Genomic DNA, 27,164 nt, shown 5'->3' on the forward strand with positions numbered 1-27,164 from the left:
TGTTTACAGTTTGGAGACCTGCGAGTTGGATACTTTTTAAAGTCCCCAGTGGAGAGAACTCTGTGGCTATTTTTATGCTTTAGGGAAATAACAATACCTCATGTTACTTCCAAGACACACTTAAAGTCCCTGTAGCTTTTTTCTGGACTAAGAATATTTTTGCATTTGAATACCAAAAGATTTAATTTGTCTTAGAGTAAATGTTTTGCTAGTGTTTRCTTGCTTTTGTACCATGCTCATGCGACGTAAGAGTAGGTTGAGGTAAGTTTGCCACTGCTGGTAGCTGTCTCATTTACAATTCTGGATCTGCTCAAGACCAGGTCTGTCTTCACTTGTACCAGTATTACACTAATCCAAAGACTTCATGACCTGATGTTGTAAGTGGGCATTTCAGAAGTCAGCTGTGCTGGCTTAGAATTGTAACATACAGCAGAGGACAAAGTGCATCTGAATTTGACAGAAAACTGCTCTTGCATATAAAATGRGTTGTCAAAATTTACTTTGATTGACACACTTACTTCAGAGGATCTCTTCAAAAATTCTTGAGAGAACTTGGAGTATATGCAAGAGGCTAATTGTTTCTTTTCTGCAAGGAAGTCCAACTCTGTTTCTAGCAAGATGTGTGGCTTGTATGATAAAGACTTCCCCCCCGTTTTAAAGTAATCTTCAAATACAGGGAGGACTGTTGTGATCCTGTCTTCAAAACTTCCCCTGTGACTCTCACTGTTTGTTTGGGTTTATTTAAGCGTTTGGAATTGTGAATAGTCTGTTTTAGTAGTAGTATCCTGTGGTATCACTGAGAGGCTATTTCAGTGTTATGCTGAACAAGATCTAGCAGTGAACTGCTGCTGAAAAGACTGATCCTGCAACTGCCCTTCTGCCTTGTGTGGCATCATGGGGCTGTAGGATGAGATGGATAAGGTAGTTGATCCAGTGGAAAACTGATCTGTAAAATAAATGATAAATTTTCTGTTGGGTCAGCCACCAGATCCAACACAACTGAATCCAGCTCATCTCTGGTTGTACAGAAAGGCATTCTGACGTGGGGAGGGGAACGAACTGCTCCCCTTCCCTAACGGCTCACAGTTAGGTGGCATTAAGCATTGCTTGGAGTGGTACCTGCAGATAAATGYACTAGGCTGTGATTGCATCTTAATATGTGTATTGCCAAGGTACATTTTTTCCCACATCCTTCTGCCTGTAGTTGCATAAATTATTTAGCTGGAAATGGAGTAGGTAGTCTGACACCATTGTGTCTAAATTGATGTTTTGAGAATTCAGAATGGTTCCACTCATATAAGCTGGATTTTGGTATATACGAATAGGAAAATTAAATGGCTTTGGACTGCATAGTGCTAATTTAATCCTTGAATGTGTTTAAAGTCACATGAGGCCAGAAGTCATCAATTATTTTTCTTTACAAGCAGGCATATCTGAAAAGACGTTTGTACAGACTCAAACACCCCACCACACGCACTGTCACTGAGGTCACCGGCAGCTGCAGAGCTTGAGACTTTCAAGAACTGGCCTGGAAAACGTCCTGACTCCTCTTTTAAGACAAGGTTGAATATCCGCGGGAGAGGAGGCTGCAGGCAGGGACAGAGCCCCTAGGTGGCATCCAAAGCCGTGGGTTTTGGCTCTTTCAGTGTCAAACTCACGGTAAGAGGTGAGGATGGGAGGAGACGTGCCAAGGTTGAGCTGTGGAGGTGGGCTGCCCGGGTGCGCTTTCCACGTGCGGTAACCACCGCAGCGGCCTCAGCTAGCCGAACCTCACGCTCCCTTAGCTGGAAGTGTATGTAGGCATCTCTTCAGTAATGCAGGCACATATATCAACCTTTTGTAACTCTGCTTTCTSAATATTTAATTGAAATGCTTTTACAGCCATTTTACATCTTATATGAACGCGAGCCAAGGCAGACAATGTAACGTGGTGTTTGTTAAGGTGTTAATTGAGTAGCAGCACACATAGGTGATGGTTTCATAATTTTCTCCTTAGATGATCTTTGGCTCCCGTTTAACACTCGTTTGTGCTTCTGAGTGGAACATTACATGAAGATATATTTAGAGCTGTTACTCTAAGAGAGAGAAGCATTAATTTAGTAAGATTAAGAATTAAGGGCCAAATCCTGCAGGCGTTGTGGGGGCACAGTGCTTATCACGGTAAGTCTGCAGTAATAGCACCTTTCTGATAGTACCATCTACAGCAGTGCAGTTGGTAATCCCGTTACTGAGTGGTTTCTCACAGCATGCAGAATAAAYAGGCTTTTCTTAAACATCTCTGACATCATTGGAGTTCTGGAAGAGGTATCTGGATCTCTTCGAAAGGACATGTGTTCAGTTTAGTTGTTATTCGCTCTATTTTAACGTGGCTTTCACAAAGATGACTTACTCTGCATCGGCACAGATTTGGTATTAAGTAATGGAGTATAACTTGCTTAATTTGGGAACTAAACGGATTTTTGGAAGGGGCAAAGAGGAAGCGGGAACCTGAGCAGGAGGAAGAGCTCCTGGCTGCTCTTGCCACCGGATTACCCCGTGAGCGGGAGGTGGGAAGCCTGCTGCCCGCAGGAGCAGCCCTCTTAGCACCACCTAGACCCTGTCATTAACTGGTTTGACAAACAGCTCTTGGCGAGCGTGTGGGGCAGTGACTGATGCAGCGGGAAGTGGAGACTTTTCGTAGCTGAATAGTTTTTAAAAGGCTGTGTGGCCACAATATTTCTTCCTTGGCAGCTGGCTCCAACCGTTATCTTGGGCATCACTCATTTTCATATGGAAGGCTTGTTTTCAGACGTCCGAGTGAAAATGCTGGGCAGCATTGTGCCGCCATACGGTACGAGTCGTACGTGTGGGCTGCAAAGTGAGCTTTTGGGAGAATTCCTTAGGGCCGTCTGAGCAGGCCCTGCTCCTCTCCCTCCTTCAGGGCTCTGCTGGATGATTGCTGTTCTTCCTCCTCTTCCTCTCATGGGAGGGGAGAAAAAGACTTGTGTTTTTTCCCCCCTTTTGCCAAAGAAAAYTAACTTTAGAACTTTAGAAACCTCCYTTTTTATTATTATTTTTTAAAATTTATTAATTTGACGAGTCAAAGAAGCCTTTATTAATTCTGTAGTACCTGGCACTAACGAGAGACTGTTCTGTGCTCATCAGACTGCAGACAGTGGAGTAATGGGTTGTGATTAACCATCCACTTTAGAGTTTAAATACTGGAATTTCAACTGAGTACTGCAGTGTTCACTGTGCCATCTTAGGGTGTCTGTATGACCTTAGCATTGGTAGCAGGAGCTTTGCTGCCTCGAGGTTTTTCCTGCCCTCTTAGAAGGTAAGCTGTGTGTGGAGGTGGGTGGTTTCTAACCAAGAGGTAGAGCCAAAGCTCTCGTACCAATACTTAAATAAGAGAGCTGATAATCTTTAACAGACCAGATTCCATTGTTGGTCTTTGGCATTGGTGTACCCCATCCCTTTCTGGTCATTATAATCCTTGAGACTCTGAGCAGTCAGAGGTGGAAGCTTTAATCTTTATCTTTAATTTTTTTTATCTTTTATCTGAAAACCTTCACATCTTTCCTTATTTGAGGATTAATTCTATTACTGCATAGTCAAAACCTTGTCCTGTGAGACATTTGGGGCTTGGGACCTTCATAGTGGGAGCTGTGCACCAGTCTCCTTGGGGGGGGGTGCTGTCCCGCTCCTACCAGATGCAAAGCTGTGAGAGCTGGTTTGCCGGTGCCACCTGTGCAGGGGGGCCTGTGAAATGGGGATGCTGCTGCAGCTGACCCATGCTCACACAGTGTGTTTACTGTGCACACATGCTTCTGCAGGATTTGTTAGGCTGCTACCTTTAATATTAAATGGTGAACGATYCGCAACCAAAAAGCGGATAAGGGTTAGTTCCAGTGACTGCACGAGTCTGAGAAGGCATATAGGGTTAACTGGGCAGTAGCTGGTAAGTTTGAGTGCTTTCTTTCTCCCCTCCCAACTACCTTCCCCTTTCTGGTCTCGGACATAAGGCTTCTCAYATCCCTTGTGGTTATATGGCTTCTACTATTTACAGCATTAAGGAAATACTAAATRTTCTTCGAGCTACAGGATTCTGCCACCTCTTGTAATACACTATTCCCATATTGCTTAAAGTAGTTAAGCTACCTGTTCCTGAAAGTAAGGTATTGCTTATTTTGAGAAAGATCGGTAGCATCAGGTTTTATGCCACTTTGGAARAGGTTAACTCTCATTGCCCTCTCTTCAACTTTCCCTTCCATTTCTCCCTCAGTGCAGAATAAMCTTCTCTGAGCACCTGAGAAGAGAACACACTCTTCATTCTGCTCATGCCAAGTCAGGGCCRTTAAGATGGAGCTGTTTGAGTAGAAATACATAAATAGGTAAGGGAAAGCAGACACACATACTTTCGCATAAGGTGGAAGAACAGTTTGAGGAAATGCTTTAGTCCCTGTCTTGTGTATGTGTTTTCTTTTTCTCTTTCCTTCCCCCAAAGTATCTTCAGGAGTTTGTCACTGTAGCTTCAGCATTTAGGAGCTGAAGTTATTGCAGCGTTCAAAAATCTATCAAAGGTCTCAAGCTGGTCTAAGACCTAAAGGTTAAGTCAAAAACMAAGAATGTTAAGACCAGCTAGAGTCAGCTGTTGAGCAAAAGCTGCCACCCTGTCTTCCTTGAGCAGATAAAGGGCTGGAGGTCTCCTGATCAGAGTGGGCTTTTACAGAAGGGAGCTCTCTCAAGCGTTTCTAAGCCACRGGCTAAGAAATGCCCTTTTCTGTGCTGTTTTAATAGAAACTGGGCTCTTGGTTTTTGAGAATTCTGCCTGATGGCTAGTGGTATTTTTTTCAAAGGTGTGTTTGAGTCAGGCTGTAGTTTTGTTCTGCACAGAGTTCTTGTTTTTGGCTAGGGTTTCCCTTGACAGTAGAGTGGAATTACACCTCTCTTGAGTATTTTAGTGTATCTTAACTTTCCAGCATGATAGCATCCACCTGATAAAAGTTTCATCATTAATTGTGATAGTCATTAACTTTTTTGTCAAAGTTTTGATTTATAGTTTTATACTCTGACTCTTATGATGAACTGAAACCTTTTGCAAGCTGATAATTTGAGAGCAACTGTGAAAAGAAGTGTTTTTTTATTATTGCTTGTAGGAGACAGCCTACCCTAGATTGGAAAAACTTCCTTCTTATCCCTAGATAAAATTGCTTGACTATGCTTGAATTAAATTTTAGTTATAGTAAGTGCATTAGTTTATTTTAACTTCAGGGAGACTTTCAGCATAAAGAACTGCAAAAGAATGAGTAATGTTAGCTGTGCTCTTTGGTTGGGGCTGGTTAGAGACATGTAGATCACAGCAAGCCCCTGGCTGCTGCTAGAAGCAACTGTCCCGGAGCAGCAGTGTTAGCTGTTGGCTTATASTATAATTTCTGTTTTTAGTCTTCAGATGGGCTCAGGTCACTAATAGATTCAAATGATTATTTTCRTTAGTGAACACTTCTGGTGCTCTCCTGCAGCTGTTACTAGACATRTAGCAAAGTGTGTGGTTAACAGCCTCCAAATGTAAGAAATAACATCATGTAGGGCTTGATTTAGCCGTACTTCTGTGATTGCTGTATATTGGAGGCCTACAGAATTAACAGATGCTGGAAGTTTTCCAAGACAGTTGACCAAATTAAATCTTGGTGCTGGTAAAAACTGAACACAACTGATGCAATTACTGTAGCTGAAGGATTAAGTAGTGGATGCGTTTCCTGGAGACAGAAGCAGACTTATTTGTAAACTAGCTTTCAAAATACATCTGTCCCGTAAGCCTGCAAGGGAGAAAGTAGGGTAAAGTAAACAAAAGTGCCAGATACRTTGCAAATAGAATAATAGTTCCTTCACCACATCTGTAACTTGCCCCTTTATTTTTCTGGTATAATGGAGATGGTGCATCTTGTAAGTTCCCCAGGTGGAACTTCTYTGGGCGATATTCAAGACTCTGGAATGGTTACTGACCCAGCAAGTGCCCAGTATAAAGGCTGTTTTTTTAGAGTTGCTGTTGCTTAATTTTGGCATGGAACATGCCACTGGTAGTAAATAGGACTGCTTATTTGAGTGGACAGAAGCTTTGTAGCATCAGGGTATGCTCRATTGTGCTCTGGTTAGGGTGGAAGAAACCTCCGTTTACTAGTAAGAAATTTTAACAATGTCTCTCCTAATAAACTGGGGAACACGGAACAGGAGACAAAAAAAAAATTACTATTAAGCGGACATTCTGCCTACTTAACCCAGAGGATCGTTTGCCTTTTAAAATGTCAGGACATCTGCTTACACATTGGAAGATGTGAACTTCGCTATGCTTTTTGTGCCACTGTTTGGCAAAAAGGAAACATTGTTCCTGCTCATCAGAGTTCTGTACAGGAATTGTGTGTGTGTGTGTGTGTGTGCGCATATACGTACATATATATATGTGTGTGTTTATAAAATATGGTATTCACTGGTCCTGTTATTGCTCTTCTGCTTGTCCTTCCAGGCACTGTTGGTCAGTACTGTGGGAACAGAGGTAAAAACTAGAAGAGCCTGAAACAAATTTGAGAGTTCTCATTTAGTGTCTCAGACTGATTTCTGGAGATAAAAGAAGAGCTCTAGGGGTCTCCTGCCCAGTTGCCTCCTGAAAAGAATGATGCGCCTCTTTCTTTTTGCGAGAAGAAAATAAAATGCAAGCAGGCATGCTTAGAGCACAGTGTGACACAGTCTAGCAGGGCTGTGCATTATGCTGGCCAAAGCATGTTTCCCTGAAAAATTTAACACATAATGTTGTGTGCAAGCCTGTAGAATACAGGCTGTATTCAGACTGAGTTTGGTCTGTTCATCTCCTTGCATCCCCTTACCCTCCATGCTCCTTTTCTGCATTAAGCTAGCATGTGAAACCAGTAGCAAGGTTTGGGTACCAAAATGGGCATGTATGTCTGAGCCCATTGCCCATTGCCATGAGCAGTGCTTTGTAAGAGAGGCTCTGGGCCTGTAGCAGCCCAGGGAGACGTGATGGAGACACAAGGCAGGGGAGCAGAGTGCATTTCCAGGTGAAGGAAGTGCTTGTGCCCAGAACAGCTGAATCTTTCTATTGACTTTTGTCAATGTGCCTTGATCAACTTCGAGTTTGAAGCAGTGATCTCCCTTAGCAGCTGCTACAGATTTCCATGCTTGGTGTCATTTGATTTTTGTAGTAAGACAGTGGTTTATGGAGAGTGAGATGACATTTGGGTGCTCTTTTCCTTCTTCACATACTACGTTAGACCTAAGTCCCTTCCTCTCGGCAAAGAAAAACTTGCATTTTACTGTCTTTAACACTCTCTTCTCACAAATCTGTGCTTTATCCGTTCTTTGTCATCCTTGAGTGTCTGCCCAACTGACTGTCTTCTCCCTGTGCAAAATCAAATGCTGATGTATCAGCTTCAGTAGATGCCTGCTCCTCTTGAGCAGATTTCCTGTTGAAGCTTTGGTTAAATTGTGTTGTTATAGCTATACACAGTTCTTGTGTGGGAATGGGCACTTCCATATCAGTAATAGTAGCTCTGGCAGAACAGATTTTAGAGCTGGTTTCAAAATCAGGTACTGTACCTGGCCAGACAGCCTAGCTCCTGCCTCTTTGAGCATCTGGTGCAGCAGTGGATGTTGTTTCAGTAGGTCTTGTTCCTGTTACCCCTCTACTGTCCTTCCCCCCGATACTAGAGACATTTGTTTTCTGTGCTTCTTGCTTGTGATTTAACATTTCCATCAGACACCTTACTTGATCTGTCTTTGTGATGTAGCAATGCCTGCATAAGAGTAAATTAATTGATAATGATAGGCTTTGTTCTGTGTTAACAGCAGACTGAATTGTATTTTATTCTAGTGGGAAAAGATTGCTCCCTAAACTCAGAAACTAGTTGTTTTAGTGCATGTTCAGTAGGTGTCCAGCATTAAAGACTACTGTGTTTTGCACATTAAAGCTCCTGCTTGTCTTCCCAGCAATGATAAATACCTTCAGATGATGCAGAGTCAGACCAAGCATGTGAAATACAGTAGTCTTAAGGAGCACAGAAGCGGCTTACGRATGTGTTTGTATGAAGCATAATACGTTCCATACCATTTGCACTCCTTGGCACATTTACTGAGGTCATTTATGGCATATTTTAATTTCAGCCTCCACCTAGTCTCTTTTCAATAAACCAACTGGGAGGTAGTGAGATGAAAGTGGAAAACTTTGTCAGTGGAATACCAACTGCGCCTGCTTTATAGAAGCTCTTTGGAAAGCTATAAATAACTGCCTTGAGGTGGTGGGATTTTTTTGAAGGAGTTTTTTTTTCTTTGTGTTCAGAGATGAACAAGTAAAACACATCTGAATTGTGGAAGAGCGTACAATAACCTGAACTCAGTGCTGTGAAGTAGTGACATCCATCCTGACAKCTTGGCAACTTGGGGTAATAGCTCCCAAATGCAATGATGCTTAATTAAAACATACACAGTTTCTTATACAAACAGTTTTTATATAAAAGAGCAAAATGGCAAGTATTCTGACAAGCAATTACCTTTGSAGTGACTTTCCACAAAAAAGTGGCAGGATGAGTATTCTTCCACAGATTAGCAGGATATTTCACAGCAAGAGATTAAGCCTTTAGCAATTCTAAAATGTAATATTTTGTCATTACTGTTTAGATTAATTCAAGATTTCTATTTTCTTTTTCTTTCCTCACGTCTAGCAAAACTGTACAATCTAAAGTGGACTGCATTTTGGTAAGTACAACTCCAGGATGCTTTTTAATATTTGATAAAGTTGTAAGACCAAAATAGATGACTCTGGAGACTGGCAGCTATTATGAAGCTTTTTCTTGGCAATACTTTAATGTACTGCTGCTAAATGTGATCAAAAGTAGTCCCATTGCCAAAAGAATGTATGATGTGGGTTTAGTGTTCACTTTCAGAAGAGTTTTGCCCTCTTCACAAACCAGCAGCATGATGACTATGCTGGCTATGGTTTCTACTTGTAGAACTGTCCATATAGATAAGGCATGGAAAATGTGCCCTACTGCTTTTGTAAGCATGATTATATTCAATACAGGGTTGTGTATTGCACAGATCAGAATCCACTAGAAGGAAATTGTGCCCTCAGGTTCCATTGCTCTTTTGACTCTGTTGTTATAACAATGATTATTGCCCTTAACTACTTGTTGCTGTTTATTTAAAGCAGTTGATTAATGGCTAATATTGCCATGTAGGGAAGGACCTGTATTGAACTGTGTTTGTACAAAACCTGGCATGCTAATGTCTTGATCCATGAAAATCTTGCAGGTGCTATAATTGTCAGATTTTGTTTCTTTAAATCCTGTCAACCTCAAAAGTTGCACACCATTTCAGGTATTTCCTAGAAATGAGCAGTGCTACAGGTGATAATTCAGTTATGCCTCTTAGACCAGAGAGATATGCCATTTTTGAAGGAAAGCTCTTTAAATGTATAAGCATCTCCTTCCTTTGTGCATTTAAAATAACAGGATCTAGACTGTCAGATTATTTCTGGGAAGCAAATATCTAGGACTATCTTGAAAAGTATTTTTGCCAGTTTCTTTAATACTGAGCAAGCTCTAAGTTTTTTTTTCTATCAGAGTCTGAGTTCATAAATCTTAAGGCCAGAAGGAGCTACTTACTCTGACTTTCTATCTTTGGCATTTCAACCAGAAGTACCAACAGGCAAGATAAAAAAAAAAAAAAAAAAAAAAAAAAAAAAAAAGTGACACAGACAACCATCTGGATACTATCAAATAAAATCTATGCAGCTGAGTAGAGTAGGAATACGTTAAAGTCAAGTTGTCAAAGGCTGATTCAGGTGGTGTTAAATTTTTTCCATACAATGTTGTCCAAATATATCGTGTCCAGAGCTTTAAAGCTAATTGTATTGTTGTATTGCRAACCAACTTTGGACCCAGTCTTACCTAGGCTTAAAAGAATTCTCGGCTGCATCCAACTAAACAAATGATGCAAAATGTCCTTTTTTTGTTCCCCTCTTTATTTTTCAGTGGCATCTATGGACATAAAGTAGATGAATATAAGATCTTGAATTTGTCATATGTTAGCCTTTAGCGGCAAAAGGGCAAATTGTGCTTGCAAAACTACTTAATGCCAGCTTTTTCTGCAGTACAAAATAGGAAGTGGGAAAGGAATTGTTCTGTAGCATCAGAGAAGGAGTAAATAAGTAGCAGGCTAGTCTGCTTCTTGGAAATCATTTTTAAGAAGATGAGAGTATAGTAGGGACTATTGTATTAAATTCTGCAGACTTGTGGACCTACATTACTGAAATTGGGAGTAGATAGTTACTTGTTCGTCTGAGCCAGTATTTCCACTGACTTGTATGGGTCACTTGTGACCATCCCTCAGACGGGCAGGCCATTTTTCTGAATAGTGCCCTTGCACCTGAAGCAGTCTCTATAGCCTGACTTTGAATAGAGCAGCAATTTTCTGATGGTCTGATTTTCTRTTTCTAATGCTTCTGCGCCTGTCCTGCTGATGAGTTCAGAGGAGTCCCATCAACAGTGGCAAGGCCATTCTACGGTAGTAGAGGTTAGATCTAATGCTCTTCAGATGGTTAAAAAGGCAAAATCCAAGATCAGAGTAGTTTAAGGAGGTAAACATGAAAGCAAGGTAAACATTCCAGAGGGGAACATTCTGGTATCTGCAGTTTCTGTGGTTTTGTAAAGCTGTGAGCTGCCACGTAAGAGTCTAAAAGTGTTTAAAACTAAAAGGCCATGGGTAAATAGATCTAAATTGCTTGTTAGGAGCTTCCTTTCAGGCCTATTACTTTTTGTTCCAGAGAAAGTAAGTGAGCAGGCTCCTCTCTGATACGATACATATGGGTTTGTGAAAGTGTTCCTACAATTGGGGTATTCAAACATTGCRAGTACCCAACTACCTGGAGAGAGTCCAAGTCCAAATTCATGGCCAGGTCCATACATTGCCTTTAAGTGCATGTTCTTACACATTGAGTTCAGATAAAAACCTTGTCAGAGTGTTTCAAGCAGCGTCAGTCTTTGGGAGTATGCAGGGACAATAGCTGTCCTTTCTGTTTCTTTCTTTTACCCTAAAAAGGAGATCTGGGACCAGCTTTCAGTTATATTGGAAGGGTGCTGATGATACCTTAAACCATTTAAACTTCATCAGTTTGTCAACAACCTTAAAATAAAAAACAGCAATGGAGGAAAAAGTCGAACTATGCTTACTGTTGCTTGTGTCTGGCTGCACCAGTCCCAGCCATAGCACACACAGTAGCACACAAACACTAACAAAAGGTGCTCTTCAGCATAGAGGCTGCCTGCTTTGCAACAGGGTCACAAGAAGGAAAAGGGAAGAGACAAAGCTGATGGCAGTGGTCTTTGCTGTGGGGGCAGCAAACAGCAGAGGACTATAGAGAACAGCTAGTAGTAAGGGTGTTTGTACAGGAGACCAAGTTACCTGCCTTAACTTCTGTGCTGCACYGTTCACATTCTGACATATTGTCAGGTTCTGGAAGATCATAAGAAAATCATTGTGTGCTGTGCAATCCAGAAAAGATAATTAGCAAGGATTGTGGTGTAAACAGCTATTAAAAATTCATTATAGCATCTTTTTAACTGTAGTAAACATGTCTAGAAGTAGATCCTCTTATGACTTTGCTTGTTAAATTTGTTGCCACATACTAATTGAACTCTTGAACCTGGTTTAAAAAATGGTATGATCCATATAATCACTTAGCAAGAAGGTTAAGTCTTCTTTCCTTAATCTACTAAAAAGAGGTCAGTGCTGGTGAGAGATTGCTGGATCAATGGCAGTAATAACCAAAAGCCACTGATTGCTGGAGCAGTTGTAGTGCAGGCAGCACAAATACCGGCTCTGCTGCTGTTGAGGCAGTGTGCCCGTGTCCTGCTGCAGACAGAGTGGTTAGCTTGTCACTTCTTTTTGTCGCTACAGAAAACAAGTGCTATGAAGCTTTGGCAGCTGTACTTGGACACTCTGTCAGGACAAAGCTGCCATGTATTTTTAGGGCTTGTTTGGAATATTTAGCACCTGAAATATGTTTCTGTTCCTTCTGTTTAGATACAGCACATCAGATGTGTTTATTAGGAGCTCTTTTTAAAAATAATAGCTTCTGTTTGAAGTATTAGCAATCTTACAGCTATTTTCCATCTTGATCATATTTCCAACAAACCATCTGACCTTGAGCAAATTATTTAACCTTTACTTTTTGCTTCCCTTATTCAAAGTGGGGAGATCACTTGCTTGGCTGCTTTGCTATTCTTAGTCTGATTGTTCAATAATAGATGTTTGTTCCGCTGAGATATGACAAAGTTTAGAACCAGTCTGCCACTAGGTGCAAGTCACATTGCCACTGGCRTAGCCTTTCTTTACATTCCAGGCCTGAGAGTTTGGTTAGAGTATAGTTATGTGTAAATACCCAAAATGTAGATCTGAATATGAAGCTCAGTCAATTTTCTCTAAAATAGTAGTATTGCAAGAAGCTTGCAGCAGTGCCCCTGGCCATTTACTCCTCTTCACCAAAACTCAAAGACAGAAATAACTTGTAGTTCTACCTTCATTATGGAAATGTAAAATCGTTCAAATTTAATGGTGTTTATCGCTGTGTTAATTAAAGAAGCAGTAACTCCACTCATCATTCCTTGTATCAGTAGTAGTAGTATTCTTCGTCTTATTTTACAATTTATCTAACTGAATATTTTCTTCTTTAAAACAATCCAGAAAAAGCAAGTTCCCTGGATATTTCCATTGTAATTCATTCTGACAAGTTTAGGGTGAAACTTCCCTACCAATTGAAAGCTGCCAGCAGATCAGCTGGCTCTGTGATACCGGAGGCTYGAGTTCAAATCTAGGGATCTCCAGTAGAAACATGAATAAATTCATGTTTCTTACATTACAAATGAATTCCTTAGCTGCATTCTGGGTGGAGCTGGTGTTTCTCTCTGTGTGCYGTGAAAAGTTTCAGTGTCTAGTTATTGTTACTCAGAATAGAACCAGATGTCAAAGACTGCTATTTTCATTTAAAAAACAACAAAAAAATTATTTTGACCATCCTGTTTTTCACAACTGTTTATTTGCTCAAACAAAATGCCAACTAGAATGAAGAAGAAAGTTGCTTTTGTTCCTAAGAGAGCCTTGTTCTGTATCCACATGAGGCAGCAAAAGGACAGATTCATTTGGACCAGATCTGTGCAGCCGCTGTTTTGCAAAGATGAATGGATCTCTGGTTTAATTCCTTGGCTATACATTTTGTGTGTTTCTTTTGTGTAATTATGACTATTGAAACAAACAAAAATCTCAGTAAAGACACTTTCTTCTTGATATTCTGCTTGAAAGTTTTTGATCTGTGAGTTCAGTGTTTCTGTGTCAAARGCAGATATCCAAGATATTTAGAACAGTGGACGTATTTTTTTGTTTTAACTGAAGGAAAGTTGTGACATAAGTGTGAACATGCTCCGTTCCACATTTTCACTGAATCTTCTTTCATTTGATGTGGTTCCAGTTAGAAATTATAGGAGATGAACATAATGTGTGAAGACCTAAAATAGCAGAGGTGGTGCTTTGTGAGGGCTTTACACCTTGGTGCTGCAACCAATTTAGCACTCTTAAATAGCTTTCCAATGCAGCCTCAAGAAGTGTGGTTTATAAATAACCTTTGGAGCATTAGACATCCTTCATTTAATTTGACAGAGAGAATCAATCCATTAAGATCAGGAAACTTTAAGGAAAATTTTTGCTTAGATCCTTTTAAGTAGGGGGAAAGGATTCCCCAGACATTTTTACATTGTCTGTGGGTTTTAAAAACTACTGTAGCATAAGCTTTAAAGAGTTACACAAAGGGGAATATTTTTCCAAAAAGATGCCAGCCTCACAGTCTTCTCTTGATGGTCTGACTCTTTTCCCTGCTGTTCCACATAATACACAATTTTGATTTCCACCAAAGATGATATTGACTATTTTTTTWAGGAGAAAAAAGACACTTTATATTTTTGTATTCTTTCTTTTTTACTCATTTATGTGTACATCTCCCTTACCACAAAGGATGAACAAATCTTTTTTTTTTAATTATTTTTTTTCCTCTCTTCTTTTTTTCCTGGTCAGTGATTCCTAGTTGATAGGCTGGGTGAAGTGATCCTCTGCTTTACTGTGTTTTTATAATTGCATTAAGAAATTGGAAGTTTTGATACTTTGAGCAATCTCAGTAATATAGTTACTGAGTTTGCTGGAGACTTGGCACTGAGAACTGGTAGGTGTTGGTTGAGGTTAAAAAGAAATTATACTTACCAAGGTTATGAATTAAACTTGAAGAGTTTTAGAAACATTTGGAAAAAAACAGCATAAACAAAACGTAATAGTTCTGTTTCCTGAATCTACTTGTGCCAATTGCCAGGTTCGATCCCTTTGGTGCAGCTGCTTGGTTTTTAAGATGGTTAAGTCTAAATAGATTCAGGCTCATCTAATAAGCTTAGATTTAGCTAATTATCACCCAGGTAGGATTACCTTCATGAATGGCCTCTGAATCCTAGCTGCATGTTACTGTTCCTCTCTCCCAGAAGATCCTGCCTCCAGCACTCCCCCCAGACACTGAAGGGGTTGTCCCAAATGTGCTGCCAGTGGCAAGGGGTAGAAAAAAGTGGATTTTCAATGAAAACAGTGAGATAAAGTTTATTACCCAGCTTTTTTTGCTGAAGATGTGAAAAATTCATAATCCTTGGCTGTCTGAACTCTGGGGATGCAGTTTTGCTGATGAGTGAGTTGCTGGGTAGCTTCCACTGTCAAAAAGGGTTTCTCTCATGTAATCCCAGACACACATCTTCGGTTGACATATGTTGTTTCTCAAGCAGGGGGCTTCGCTGAGGTTGCCCACGTAGCCGTGCCTCTGCCGCTCAGGCAGGTCCTCCTGCCCCCAGCCCCTTCCTTCTGCCAGAGCTGCAKCTCTGGGGCTCGCACCCACAGGAGGGCTAAGGGGTTTAATATTTCCTAACCTCCTAATATTTCCTTAAAAAACTCACCCTTTACATTGTACAGGAACACATTAGACTTGAAAGAGARGCTATCTTCCAGGTCTTTGGTCACTGCATGGATTTACGCTTACYGTGTGAGGTTATCTTCTTACCTGAACCACGTCCTAGGGCGTGCTTCTCTGGCATTTGCCATTTAAACCTTTTCTTGAAGAAAAGGAGATCTAATAAATGCAAATTTTCTTGCTATTGTTCTATTTCCTTTAAATTTTTTCATTGAAGGATTTGTTGCTGTTTTCAGTAATTGGTTTGTTAAGGGMAGACCAAAGGCTGTGATTTGTGTGGAGAGAATTTTGCAAAATACACCCATCAAGAAATTGCTCTTTGGATATTTGGTGGCTTAAGCACTGTTGCTGCGTAAGCTGCTGTAAAAGCCACACAGAAATCAGTGTCAGCAAATTTCAGGAGTTTGTCAGAGAAAAAATCCAAATGTTGTGGTTTGATGCAGCGTATAAAAGCAACAAAGCTAGCGCATGGTACCTGACTGCTGCTGGAAATGTTTCTGTTGGCTCTGAGAACGTCTGTCACGCTGCTGGTGGCCCACTTCTGTGAAGCTGTTTTATCATCATGTTAGACAGCTGGGATTAGAAAGCTCTCACGTTCTCCATGCTCCCTCCCCAGGCAGCACTTTCCAAGCGGCGCCTGCCGGTTAGGGGACCCCCACGTTCGGGGCAGCTGCCAGCAGCGAGGAGGTAGGAGCTCCTCTGTCCTCGCCCGCCRGCGGACGGTGAGCCTTGACCTGGCTGGAGCTTGGCAAAGGCTCTGCCCAGCCTTTGCTGCCTGGGGACCTCTGGCTTGAAATGGAGTTCAGGTTTTTAGTTTCTTCGCTCGATTCTGTTCACTGGTGAAGGAAACCGTCAAGTCTCAAGGGCCATTGCTGCTGCCGCCCCTTTCTCCTTTAGAAAGGCTGCGTTGGTTCTGCAGCATCTTTCCTTTGCTCCTTGCTGCAAGGACACAACCGATAAGGCTGAAGTACATACTACAACTGATTTTCCTGGTATTTCTCTGTCCATTTAGCTGTTCTGGGATCACCCAAAAGCTAGTTCATTTGTGGTAGTCATGGTTTGCTCTGTCAGGTAAAATCCCCCCCCATGTGTCTCATCCTCAGCTCGTGTGCTTTGGAAGAGCATAGGAATCTAGTATCATAGGGATTTTTGTCAACTAAACACTGTGTTTTCAGTTTCTGTTTGATCATCCTGATTTCCAAAACAAAAAAAACCTATATATATTTTTAAAATGTCTTCAGTGAAGTCTGCCACATTTAACAATTACTGTAGTGAGTAGATCACAGGATCAGACCTGGTCTTGCTTTGTTACCGAATAGCTGTTTTCTGATGCTACRTTCTCGTATGTACTCTGAGAATATAATGAACGTTTTCATGTTATATGCCTGGGTACAGAAGTGATCAGTTACAGTTCTTTTCCAGATTCTGCTTTTGTTGCATATGAGTTTTGTAACAGTATACAGGAGMGGTCATTGTAGACCAGTGTTTTCTGGTGTGTAGTGGTTGGTGTGCATGTAGGAAATCARTGGTTTGCTCGCAGAATACTCACAGTCCGTTCTTTCACATCAGTAAATACTGCAGGTATCTGGAATACGTTTTTGTATGACAGGTTCTAGCTCTCAAACTCAACTGTTATTGTTTGCTTCTCCGTTCCCTGTTTTTTTTTTCCCTCTCTTCTACTTTTTTTTTTTTTTTTTTTTTAATTGTTTTTTTGCCGTTTTTTTTTTTTTTTTTTTTCCCTTCTACTTTTTTTTTTTTTTAACAAAACATTTTTGTTATCTAGCAAGAAGTTGAGAAGTTTACAGACCTAGAGAAACTCTACCTCTACCTTCAGCTGCCTTCGGGTCCCAACAATGGAGACAAAAGGTACTTGTGTGATTTTTATTTATTTATTTATTTTTGTGTGTGTGCGTGTATAAAGGAAAGCAGCYAATTCTGTAAACTTTATAACTTCCTTGGGACTCACCTGTTCAGCATGCATTTACATGCTGTGTTTGATAGAAGCAGTCTTTAATAAATGTTAAGGACTTTTTTTTCTTTAATTTTTTTTAACTTTGAAATCTGCAGTGCATTGTAAGCATAAATCTCCTACTACAGAAGGCTCATGAGAGAAAGTGTTCTGCAGCCTAAGCATGATTATTCTTTAGCTTTTTATGTCAGAAGTGGTAATCTAGCAACACAAATGTGATAGAAGGGGAAAGAAAGAATTCATGGTATTTCTGGTAACATTAGTTTGATTAAAGTAAGATCTAGAAAACCAACCTGGAGATCACAACATCCCCAAATTAGCACAGGATAATTATAGGCAGATTGGTGCCTACTGGAAGCACTCTGAGCTCTGCTGAGAAAGTTGGATGTTTCAAGAGACTGAGCAGGCAGAAGCTCAGGTGGTCAGTAAGAAACAGTTAGTTTAAGAGGAGAAATAGCTGAACTCTCACCCATTAGAGAAACAGTATGTGGAGTCACTTTGCTAAATTGTAAGTGAATCAACTGCCCACACATGAAGGAAGAGCTAAATGTGTGAGGTGCTGGCCCTTGTTCTCTCTGGTGTTTCTCCATCTGTGTAGGTGGTCCATTTTTAAGTTTTGTAACCAAGGAGGAGCTATAGAATGAAGTCTCTTATCAGAACTGTTTCTTTTTTTCATTAGTGATCAGATCTCCATGTCATCTAGCCGTGCGCAGCAAATGCATGCATTTTCTTGGATACGGAATACCTTGGAAGAACACCCTGAGACATCCCTTCCGAAACAGGAGGTTTATGATGAATACAAGTGAGTGCCCCTAAACTGAGTTCGTATGTGTGGCTACAGCAAGTTCTGTGACACAAGCTCTACAGATACTCTGATGTACACATACAAGCGCATATGGCAGAAGTAGGCCTTGGTCACTAATGTAGCTAAGTGTGGTAGCTACAGTGAGGTGAATCCTATTCATTATTTCTGTCACTGAAGGTAGTTAAAACTGTTTAAATACTGAAATTAATGTACAAGTATTTCTTAACAAGGAAATATCAGTAAGAACATTCTTTTTTTTGGACAAACAGTGGCATTYGTGAAAAGCATTGATTATTATCTTAGAGTATGTTTTTGGTCTGGCTTTATGTACGTATATACACATACATGTACGTGTGTGTGTGTGACTGCCTTACAAGGATGAAGGGTTGAATTTCAATTTTCCTTCTGGAAATGGAGCTATTTGAAGCCTAAGATCAAGCCCATCATACCTTTCTCTCTGGAATAATGCATGAATACTGAACCTTCCTGTGGTAACCCTGATTTCTATGAAGGTGCAATGTATCTGAATATGTATGGCACCAGTAACCAATCCGCTGCAAGTCTGTGCTGTCAAGTCTCAAAGCTACYATGCAGCAAGGAAAGCGATTATAACCAAGGGAGACGGAGTATCTGATAGAGATTGGATTTGAATTCATTTACAGCATGTTCCCCACAGGAGGAGAAAGAAAAAAACAAAAACATAGCCCAGTTGCCTGAAGATAAATGAGAATAACAGATCTATGATCTAGTATGAGTATTTCCATAATCTGAATGATTACAGTAATTTGCAGGGAGCCGAGTCCCTTTACCTCCTAAGCGCCTACAGGATTCAGCCCTTAGTAATTGTTACTGCTGGGTTTCCCTATGTGAATACTTTATTTCAATTAGCCCTCTCTGGTAGAGCTTTTTTACACTGCCTGAGCTAAAACATGATGGCATTAGCTTGCCTGGGGTTGATAAACATGCACACACCTATTTCTGAAATCTCACCATCGACTCGAGCAGTGACGCAGCCTGGAAACATGGCCAATAGCGCAGATGTGCTGGGCTGGCCAATCCCCGCACAGACAGCTACTCACGCAGACACAGCAACAGCCGCAGCAGCTGCTGCGCGGCAGAGAAGTGGAAGCGTTATTCTTAAATATATTTCTTATTTAATAATTTATGGCCTGCTTCAGCAACAAATCTGCTTGGCTTCCATGCTGTGCCAAGCTGCAGATGCCCAGAAAAAATCATCATCTACAGATTGTGTAGTGTGAAATTTGGATGGCTTTTCTATGTAGCTGCATCAAGTATTTGTGTATTGTTTTTTTTTCCTAACAAAATAAGGGTGGTAAGCAAATTTTAAGGAAAATATCAAATGTTTGGAATCTGTTCTCCTTTGAAAGCATCTGTTCTGTTTTTAAAACACTCAGTTTCTCTGAATATTTTCATGAGTTATTCTTACACACCAACAGAAGAATAGACTCTAGAGTGGGAAGTGGGGAGAAGACATATAAATAGATATGGGAGTTGATTTTGATAAATCATTTTCCTTACCTAGGRGCTTTAAGACATATCAAAACTCGCTTTTGTCTCATTTATGTTACCATTTTCTCTGTTCTACTTAAAAAGATAAATGTTGCTTGAGTTCAGAGTAAGCAATTTTATGCATTCTACACATAAATCAATGCTTCAGAAGCATGCTGCATTGTACTAGCATCTCAATTCCTGCTGTAAACTTTGTTCAAAATAAATCTTACAAAAATACTGGGCTTCTATATCACCTCTCTCTCTTTTTCTTTTCTTTTTTTTTTTTTCCTGTTGCACTGAAGTGAGACAGACAGGTGCTTACACTCTACACAAATCCAGCATTGATTAAGTGTTAATAGCACTGCCAGCTCCTTTGCATTTCTGTAGGCTTTTGTCTCTGAACTAATTCAACACAATGATTCTTCCTTTCTGTATTTTTTTTCTATTTTCTTCTAATTGTAAGCCCCATCTCTAGGTAAAATGAATAGATTTGTCTTGTTTTTAAAGGGGTAAAATAAATGAAAAATGCATCATAAGATAAGGTGGTAGTGCTTGAGAAGGTTGAGACCTCACAGCTGAAGTTCACACAGGAGGTAGATAAGAGATAATTCACCTCTCCTGTTGGCATTGTTGCGGTGCTGTTCACACTGACAGAGTAAGWTGTGCCATGAGAAGATTTATTTCTAAAGGGGGCAGACATTTCTTCTGTCAGCTTTGTTTGAGACTTATGGGAGAATACAGATTAGAAAATACTATAGGGACTCATGGGGTGCTGCTTAACAYGTAATACAGCATGCAGAGAGTAGATGCTTCTGCCTGTCAAATCCTTCCACTGTTTTCCTGCAAGTCAGTTTTACTGAGGCATCTTCTCCCTGCTAGTAGAAATTCTTTCACAGGAATCCAGGTGAAGATCTAGCTAAACTTAGAGAATTAGGATTTAGAGTCTGAGTACAATCCTGCAGTATTTGTGCACGCAAAACCCCCGTTTGCCCACAAAAGGATTTGTTGAGCCTTCAGTAAACATTTGTGTCCTCTTTCTTGCTACTACTGCAGTGATCCAAGGAATGAAAATCGGATCATTCATATTCGTTTGGTGTCCGAAGATTCATTTGATACACTTAAGTATGGATTAGGAGGTCTTTGAGTCAGCCTGTGTCTCTTCTAGTCTGTAAATTGTTGATTTGTGCTTTACTGGCTGCTGGGCCTGCCACTTGRTGTATAGGTTGCATGCGCTTAGTGTTAAGGATGTTAACCGATGAGTTAGAGGAATATTCAGAAGCTAGAATAGAAGGCAGCAGTGGATATAGGAATACTATGTATGTTAAACAAATGCTCAAGAAATATGTTAATCTTGTTCAATAACACCTGACTAGTGTTTATATAATACTGCTTGCTAGGAACAGTGTGGAACTTACTGCGTTGTCAAGTCTGCTTGTCGCGAGCCACTGCCTATGGAGTCCCTCTAAAAGCTGATCAAATTCTGTCTAAAGCTCCACCGCTGCTGCTGCTGTTGGAAGTCTGACCTAGAATTTTACTGATTTAAAAACCCTGATGGTTTTAAACTTTCTAGTTTCTGTCCTACCTCATTTGAAGGATTCATTTCTGTGCCCACATTGTTCTGCTTGGAGAGAGCCAAGCTCTTGCTAAGGTTCTTCACTCGAATCCATTTTTAGAGACTGGTTGTTTTGCTGGTTTGGATAAGCCAAGGTCTTTGTTTCGTCTCATGTAATAGGCTCTTAATCAATTGCTATTCATAATAGTCTCTCTGCACCTGTCTTGTGTTGAATTCATCTTTCTCGAATGTGGCAAGCAGAATGCGTACAATATTCTGTGTGAGGTTCTGCCTGCACCTACAGTGACAGTAATACTGTCTGCCTCATTCTGCTCTTGTTTAGCACTGAAATTGTATCCACCTTTTTATCAGCTGCTATTGATAGATCATAATTAATAACAGGATGACTAATACATCCATTTTTTCTTTTGCCATATTCAGTTGATGAGTGCGTACTTAACAGCAACAACTCTTGTTAATTCTCGTGTGTTATTTTGTATTTTGAACTGTTTAATTTATTCTTTTTCTATTCCTTCATCAACGCTTTTCAGCTTTTTCCTGTAACAACCTAATCACTTTCTGTATTAAAGATGCCTCCAAACATTACAGAATGAGATGATTTTGCCACTTTTATGCTGACATCTTTAATACAGCATTAAGCAAGATCAGTAACAAGACAGATTTTTTGAGGCRGTGTGTATGTAGCTTTTCTCTGGCCCTTCTGTTTCAATCCAGTTCCTTGCCCAGGAAACTGTTCRAGCTGGACTGTAGAGTCCAATAGTCTTTGCTGGCTTTTAGATAATCTTTTTGGTCATTTAATTCAAGTCTACTCTCATTGTGTTTTATGTCTTGAGTACATTTAATTTGAAGATCTCACAAAAAAAGGTATTTTTCTTGCCAAATTTGTTGTGTAGGGGAGCTCTGTGCAAAGGAATACAAGCAGCTGTGTGTCCACTGTGGTTCCTGCCTCTGATTAGAGCTTCCCTCCCCCATCCATTTCCCACTCACCCTTCGAATCGGCAGAACCGCTCCTGGGATCAGCAATGTGCCAAGAGTGCAAGTAGCAGGGAGAAGGGCTGCAGGCAAGAGACTCCTGGTATGTGTTGTCAAGTCAATAACAGACCACAGATGGACATGGAGGGATCTCGACTGAGGCAGGAGAAGGAGGGGCCATATGGAATGATCTGTCTGAAAACTGAAATTACATGATAATAATAATAATAGCTTAGAAATCACAAGCTTGCAGGAGCTGCCAGTATGGATACAAGGGGACTGTGTAACTGTGTGTTTATTGCTGCTAGCAAGTAATTGTCCTGAAACAGATGCGCAAGACTTGAGGAGCTGATTTTTTTTCCTTTTGTATTTATTCATTTTTCTCCTATATAGAGAATAGTTTTTGCTTTAAATTTGATTGACTGATAGGCTCCTAATCCTCTTGTTTGCTAAATTATATTTTTCAGTCAATGATATTGCTGACTACAGCAGAGAAATTTAGAGAGCCCTCCTTGCATGCTAATTGAGACTTAATGTCCTGTAATCAGCATGACCAAGTGACAGTGTCTTACCTTTTGAGATTCTCCAAAGTGTAAATTTAAAATCTGGTGGAGCATGGTAAGAGGACACAGCAAAAGGCAAGTAGAGACCTGTCTAGAACAACATTATAACTGAAACAGCTTCTGATTGCTAAGAAGGTGCAACAAAGCTGGAGAAGTATCCATCCCACTATATTAAGTTCAAAGGGACTTGTCCAGAAACAAGATACTGTGACTGATGTTCACTTTAATGAAATTTGGTGTATAAATGGGTAAAAATTATTCAACAAAGTTTCTGGATGTCCCATGCAGAAACATAGAACATTTAAAGTCGGTAAGGGCCTCTGGAGGTYACCTGGTCCAGCCCCTTGCTCAAGGCAGGAGCAGCTTCAAAGTGCCATTTGGTTGCTATACCCAGTCAATGTATGAAGGATAATTAAGCATTGGAACAGGAGCCCAGAGAGGCAGTGAAACCTCCATCCTTGTTTGTAAGACTTGGTTGGGCAAAGCCTGGGGCAGCCTAGTCTGGCCTCCAGCAGAGCCTGCTTTGGACTGGAGGTCGGACTGGAGCCTTGCCAAGGTGSCTTCCTACCTGAAGGAAGCTGCGATGCCATACGTCCAAGGATGAGCCCCTATAGCCTCTGTAGGCTCCATTTCCCATGGTGAGAYGTGCTCGTTTTGAATACCTTTTTTTTTTCCACTACTTTCTCTGTTTCATTCCTGACCTTCTTTTAAATAGAGAAGGATGATAGTCTTCTCACAAGAGTTAGCTGAAAGTTTCAGCAAGACTGACTCCTGAGTTGCATTGCATTCAGTTTTTCATCAGCTTTTGGAAGAAGAAATATAAGTTTGGGTTTTTCTTAGTCTCATGGACAATGGTCTCCTATATACAGGTCTGCAGGTGACATCTCGTGGTTTGGGCAGTGGAGGCCAGGAGTGGTAGGAAACAGCTGCAGATGAGCTTTGCAGGGGAGTGTTAGAAACAAATAGCATAAACCTTGCTGTTTATCATCAAACAGGATRTTTGTGGTGATGCTTTCCACGTGAAGGATACCCACCTCCAGGAAGAGTAAGAGCAGCAGATACTTGCTCTGTAATAGCTAGGATTTTGACAGAAAAAATAAATGAAGTGCAGTATCTCACAAACTGTATACTGCTCTACATACAGCTGAAGTTTTTTGCTCCMTTTGACCTACTTGGATGTAAATGTCATTATTAATTGTTACAGTTTTAATATAACTGCGATGATAGGAATGAAACTTCTGTTTCAGGAATGCTCTTGGTCTCTCTGTTCCCTTCTCTTCAAGCAGAAATCTGTTTGCGTGTACGTACCYGGTTAGAGTAGCAGGCAGGTGGTGTAGGAGGTCATTGTTTTGTTGGTCTCCTGCCATGATGCTGTACAGGACTGTGCAAAATTGCCTCTTTTTTCAGAGACAGGTTGTTTTTGTGTACGTCTGGGAGGAATTCTCACAGGAAAGGAGGTCATTGCTATCTGATGACGATTCCATGACCTTGGGCATGTCATAGGAATCTGAACGAGAACGCTTTAGTGGTATGTTTAGGGGCATAGTGCATTAACATTTGTGAAATACCGCAGTGGTCTTCAAAAAAAAAAAAAAAAAAGCAAGGTGTAATAGTGTTCGTATCTTTATGTAGCCTTAAGCACTTGCTACATGGGTAAAAGTTTCTGAGCAGCTTCCATTTTTCTCCTGTTCTTTCACGTGACTATATTTTTCCAGAACATTCACGTTTTGCCRTGAAATCTGCAATTCTTGTTCTCTGCCTCAAGGAGATACTTTTTAAATGTCTCAGATGTTGAAACATCTGAATAGATGTTGAAACAAAATTCCTTCTTCTGTTTTTGAGAATTAAAGGTGGATAACCATGCCCATTTCACTAGAACAGTGCCTTTAGAAAAACAAGCACCTTCTGTTGCATTTTCTCCCCTGTGTTCTCAGGAAGTATCCTCGGTGTACAGATGGACAGGTTTACGTTTGCAGCGGCCTGCAGAACCTCTGTTAATTTAGAACTGATTATAAGGATGTCTGTAAGGGGTTGGCATCTGCTTAATTAAACTTACCTAGTTCAATGTGGGCAAGTAGTTGCTTGTGCACTGGTTGAGGACTAGGTCCTCAATACGTGTTTGTGTTGCAGCTTATAAAGATGAAGCTGGTGCCCTGGAGGATATCCTCACTTACTGCTTTTCAAATAGTCTTGTAGGATGTCAGGCCTTGCTGCATGCAACCATGCTTCTGCCTAGAGAATGTTGCTGCTTTCTTTTTGTCCTAAAATAAATGAATTAAAATGTAAGCTTCAAACTAAGCTGTGGAGTAAATCTTAACTGTGCTCTAGATGATGCTACTACTTGTTAAATCTCCGCATGACTTGCCTTTGAACTCAGAAGAGAGCAAGGCAAGAACTATGGTATTAATAGGTCTGTTTATACATTTTTAATGTATTCAATTTGTTGTGGATAGCTTCATTAATGTTAAATGTAGTTCTAAATATGGATGGATATGAGTGTGTTCTTTTAAAAACCTTTGCTGGAGCCCAACGTGTAGACTGGCCTTTTGTATTAACTCTGCTTCCATTCACGTTTTATTTCTCTTTGTTGCAGGAGCTATTGTGACAATCTCGGCTACCACCCATTAAGTGCTGCTGACTTTGGAAAGATCATGAAAAATGTCTTTCCAAATATGAAGGCTCGCCGTCTAGGCACAAGAGGCAAATCAAAATATCCTTTTCTAGAGCGCTTCTCAGTCATTTATTCTACACTTGCCTGGAGAACATCTGTTGTTATGGCTGACCTACCAGCTAAATTTAGAAGTATTTTAAAATAAAAAATACAAACATTTTCCCCAAAGTTCGTTAGAAATTGTTAATCACTATAGGTTACGAGATACAACTTCAGGAACAAGTCCTTAAGTTTGGGTTACGCTAGTCTTKGTTGCGTTCTAATGCTTAACAAGTCAGAAACAGTTCAGAACTATTGTAATATTCCTTGCTTGTTACATTATACCTGTGCACACCAATAACCTAAGAGGCTGATTGTAAAGCCAGAGATCTTAAGTTGTGCTACAAATATAATATAACTAGACATACTATTACAGGCAGAACTACGGGCAATTAGATGTTGGGCCAAATTAATTTGTTAATTGACAGGCAGCTACTGTGAAAAATTCAGGAAAATGCTGTGGAAAAGTTCCTACTCACTGCTGGTAGTTCTGCTGCTTCAGTGTAAGGGCATGAAGCTCTGCTGGGGAGGAATTGAAGTCTAAAGGCAGCAAGGAGATGTATTTTCCTCAGGCATTTCTGAGATAAAGCTATAGTTTGTATTAAGTATATAGATAACTGCTTCCATCTAGTCCTCGGCACGCAAGTGTTCCATTAGAAARTTAAAAACTAGTAGTGGTTTTTCAAAGGAGTTTATTCACCAGCAAGAATTTTATCTTTCCAGATTTGAGAATCGCACCTCTCGAGTATCATTAGAAATCATGGTGAGCAATGTAATCCCTGCTGCCCGCTCTGTGCGGGGTGGGCTACATCACTGCCGTAAGCTAGGGAGGGAGAGGGCATGACAGGACCTAAGGACATCAAGGTGCTTGTGGACCCTGATTAAAAACCGCTCAAGTGAACCCGCAGTGATGGTCAGTGGGCTCACTGCAGTACYGGCATTTGCTAAGGTCTTACTGGAAGTGGGCACTTAGAGAGAAAATTAAGGGCAGCCCTCTATTACTTGTCTTCCCTAGAGAAAAAGTTCTTCATGCAGTAGTAAACAGGCAAGTTCTGTGTCAAGTAAGTTATTTCATTGAATACAATGTTGGTTTCTAATTCAGGATGGTTAAAATGTGACCTTATTTCACACTTCCAAGGGGCTAGGTGTTAGGACATTAAACTCACTGTAAATATACTCCATCCATATTAATGCAAGCAAATGCATGCTTCAGTGTATAGTGAAGAGAATAAASACCATGTTTACAGTGAAAAACTAGTAGTGCAGGAGAGGATTGGGGGATCATGGAGAATGGACAGTGTATGTGAATTCCTAAAGAAATTTCCCAAAGAAAGGCAAAAAGACTAATTTGGCCCTTAGATGTATAAACAGCAGAGAGTAAAGTAGGAGATATGTTTTACAGTGTTGATGAGAGTGATGTAAGAATAAAGCTGGCCTTTTGTTAAAAAAGATATTATATCTTATATAACTCGTGTGTGTGTGTGTGTGTGTGTATATATATAAGTCTTAAGACAATCTTATATACTGTCTTATATAAGATATAAGACCAAAACACACACATTTTTAAAGAATTATTATGGATGAGAGGAGGTCCACAAAAATCATATGAGGTCTTAGGAAAAAGTGCTTTCTTGTGAGAGAAGTTCAGTCACTTTATCTCATCATGAGGCTGTTTCTTCAGTTTGTTCCAGTGCCTTATGAGAGGGAATTGTCAGTTATTTATTCATAAAATTTAGCAAACAGAGGCAAAATAAAAACTAAAACTGGACATTTTACATAATACAGGCTGGAAATTGGGCCCAAGTTTTTATAGAGTGATTCACTTTTGAAAATGATGTATTTTCCATCTCTTTTGGTCTTGTTTAGCAAGGGAGTTTAGTCTGAATTTTGATTTAAATCCAGGGTAGCTAGCTGAAGTGGGCTAGTGGTTCTTGTAAGCAAAATTCAGACGAAGCTGTTTCCATCCAGCCTCACTCACTCCTCTGTGCAGTCAGGGGCCACCCACGTGCCCGGGAACGCAGCC

At 40.4% G+C, this 27,164-nt stretch overlaps 1 protein-coding gene across 2 annotated transcripts in view; it reads left to right on the forward strand.

Moving 5' to 3' along the window:
- RFX7 (regulatory factor X7) overlaps positions 1 to 27,164 on the forward strand; it is an 88,556-nt gene that overhangs the window by 49,140 nt on the left and 12,252 nt on the right. Inside the window, exons 7-10 of one of the 2 annotated variants that reach the window (XM_085303362.1) lie at positions 8,712 to 8,745; positions 16,821 to 16,903; positions 17,686 to 17,808; positions 25,025 to 25,151. In XM_085303362.1, the coding sequence (XP_085159488.1) occupies positions 8,712 to 8,745; positions 16,821 to 16,903; positions 17,686 to 17,808; positions 25,025 to 25,151 (367 nt within the window). Of the gene's footprint in view, positions 1 to 8,711; positions 8,746 to 16,820; positions 16,904 to 17,685; positions 17,809 to 25,024; positions 25,152 to 27,164 lie in introns of those variants that run through there. The other variant, XM_085303363.1, reaches the window with a different exon arrangement.

The sequence above is a fragment of the Rhea americana genome, unplaced genomic scaffold (assembly GCF_003343005.1).
Source record: "Rhea americana isolate MKP2758 unplaced genomic scaffold, rheAme1 scaffold_2, whole genome shotgun sequence".
Taxonomy (NCBI): Eukaryota; Metazoa; Chordata; class Aves; order Rheiformes; family Rheidae; genus Rhea; species Rhea americana.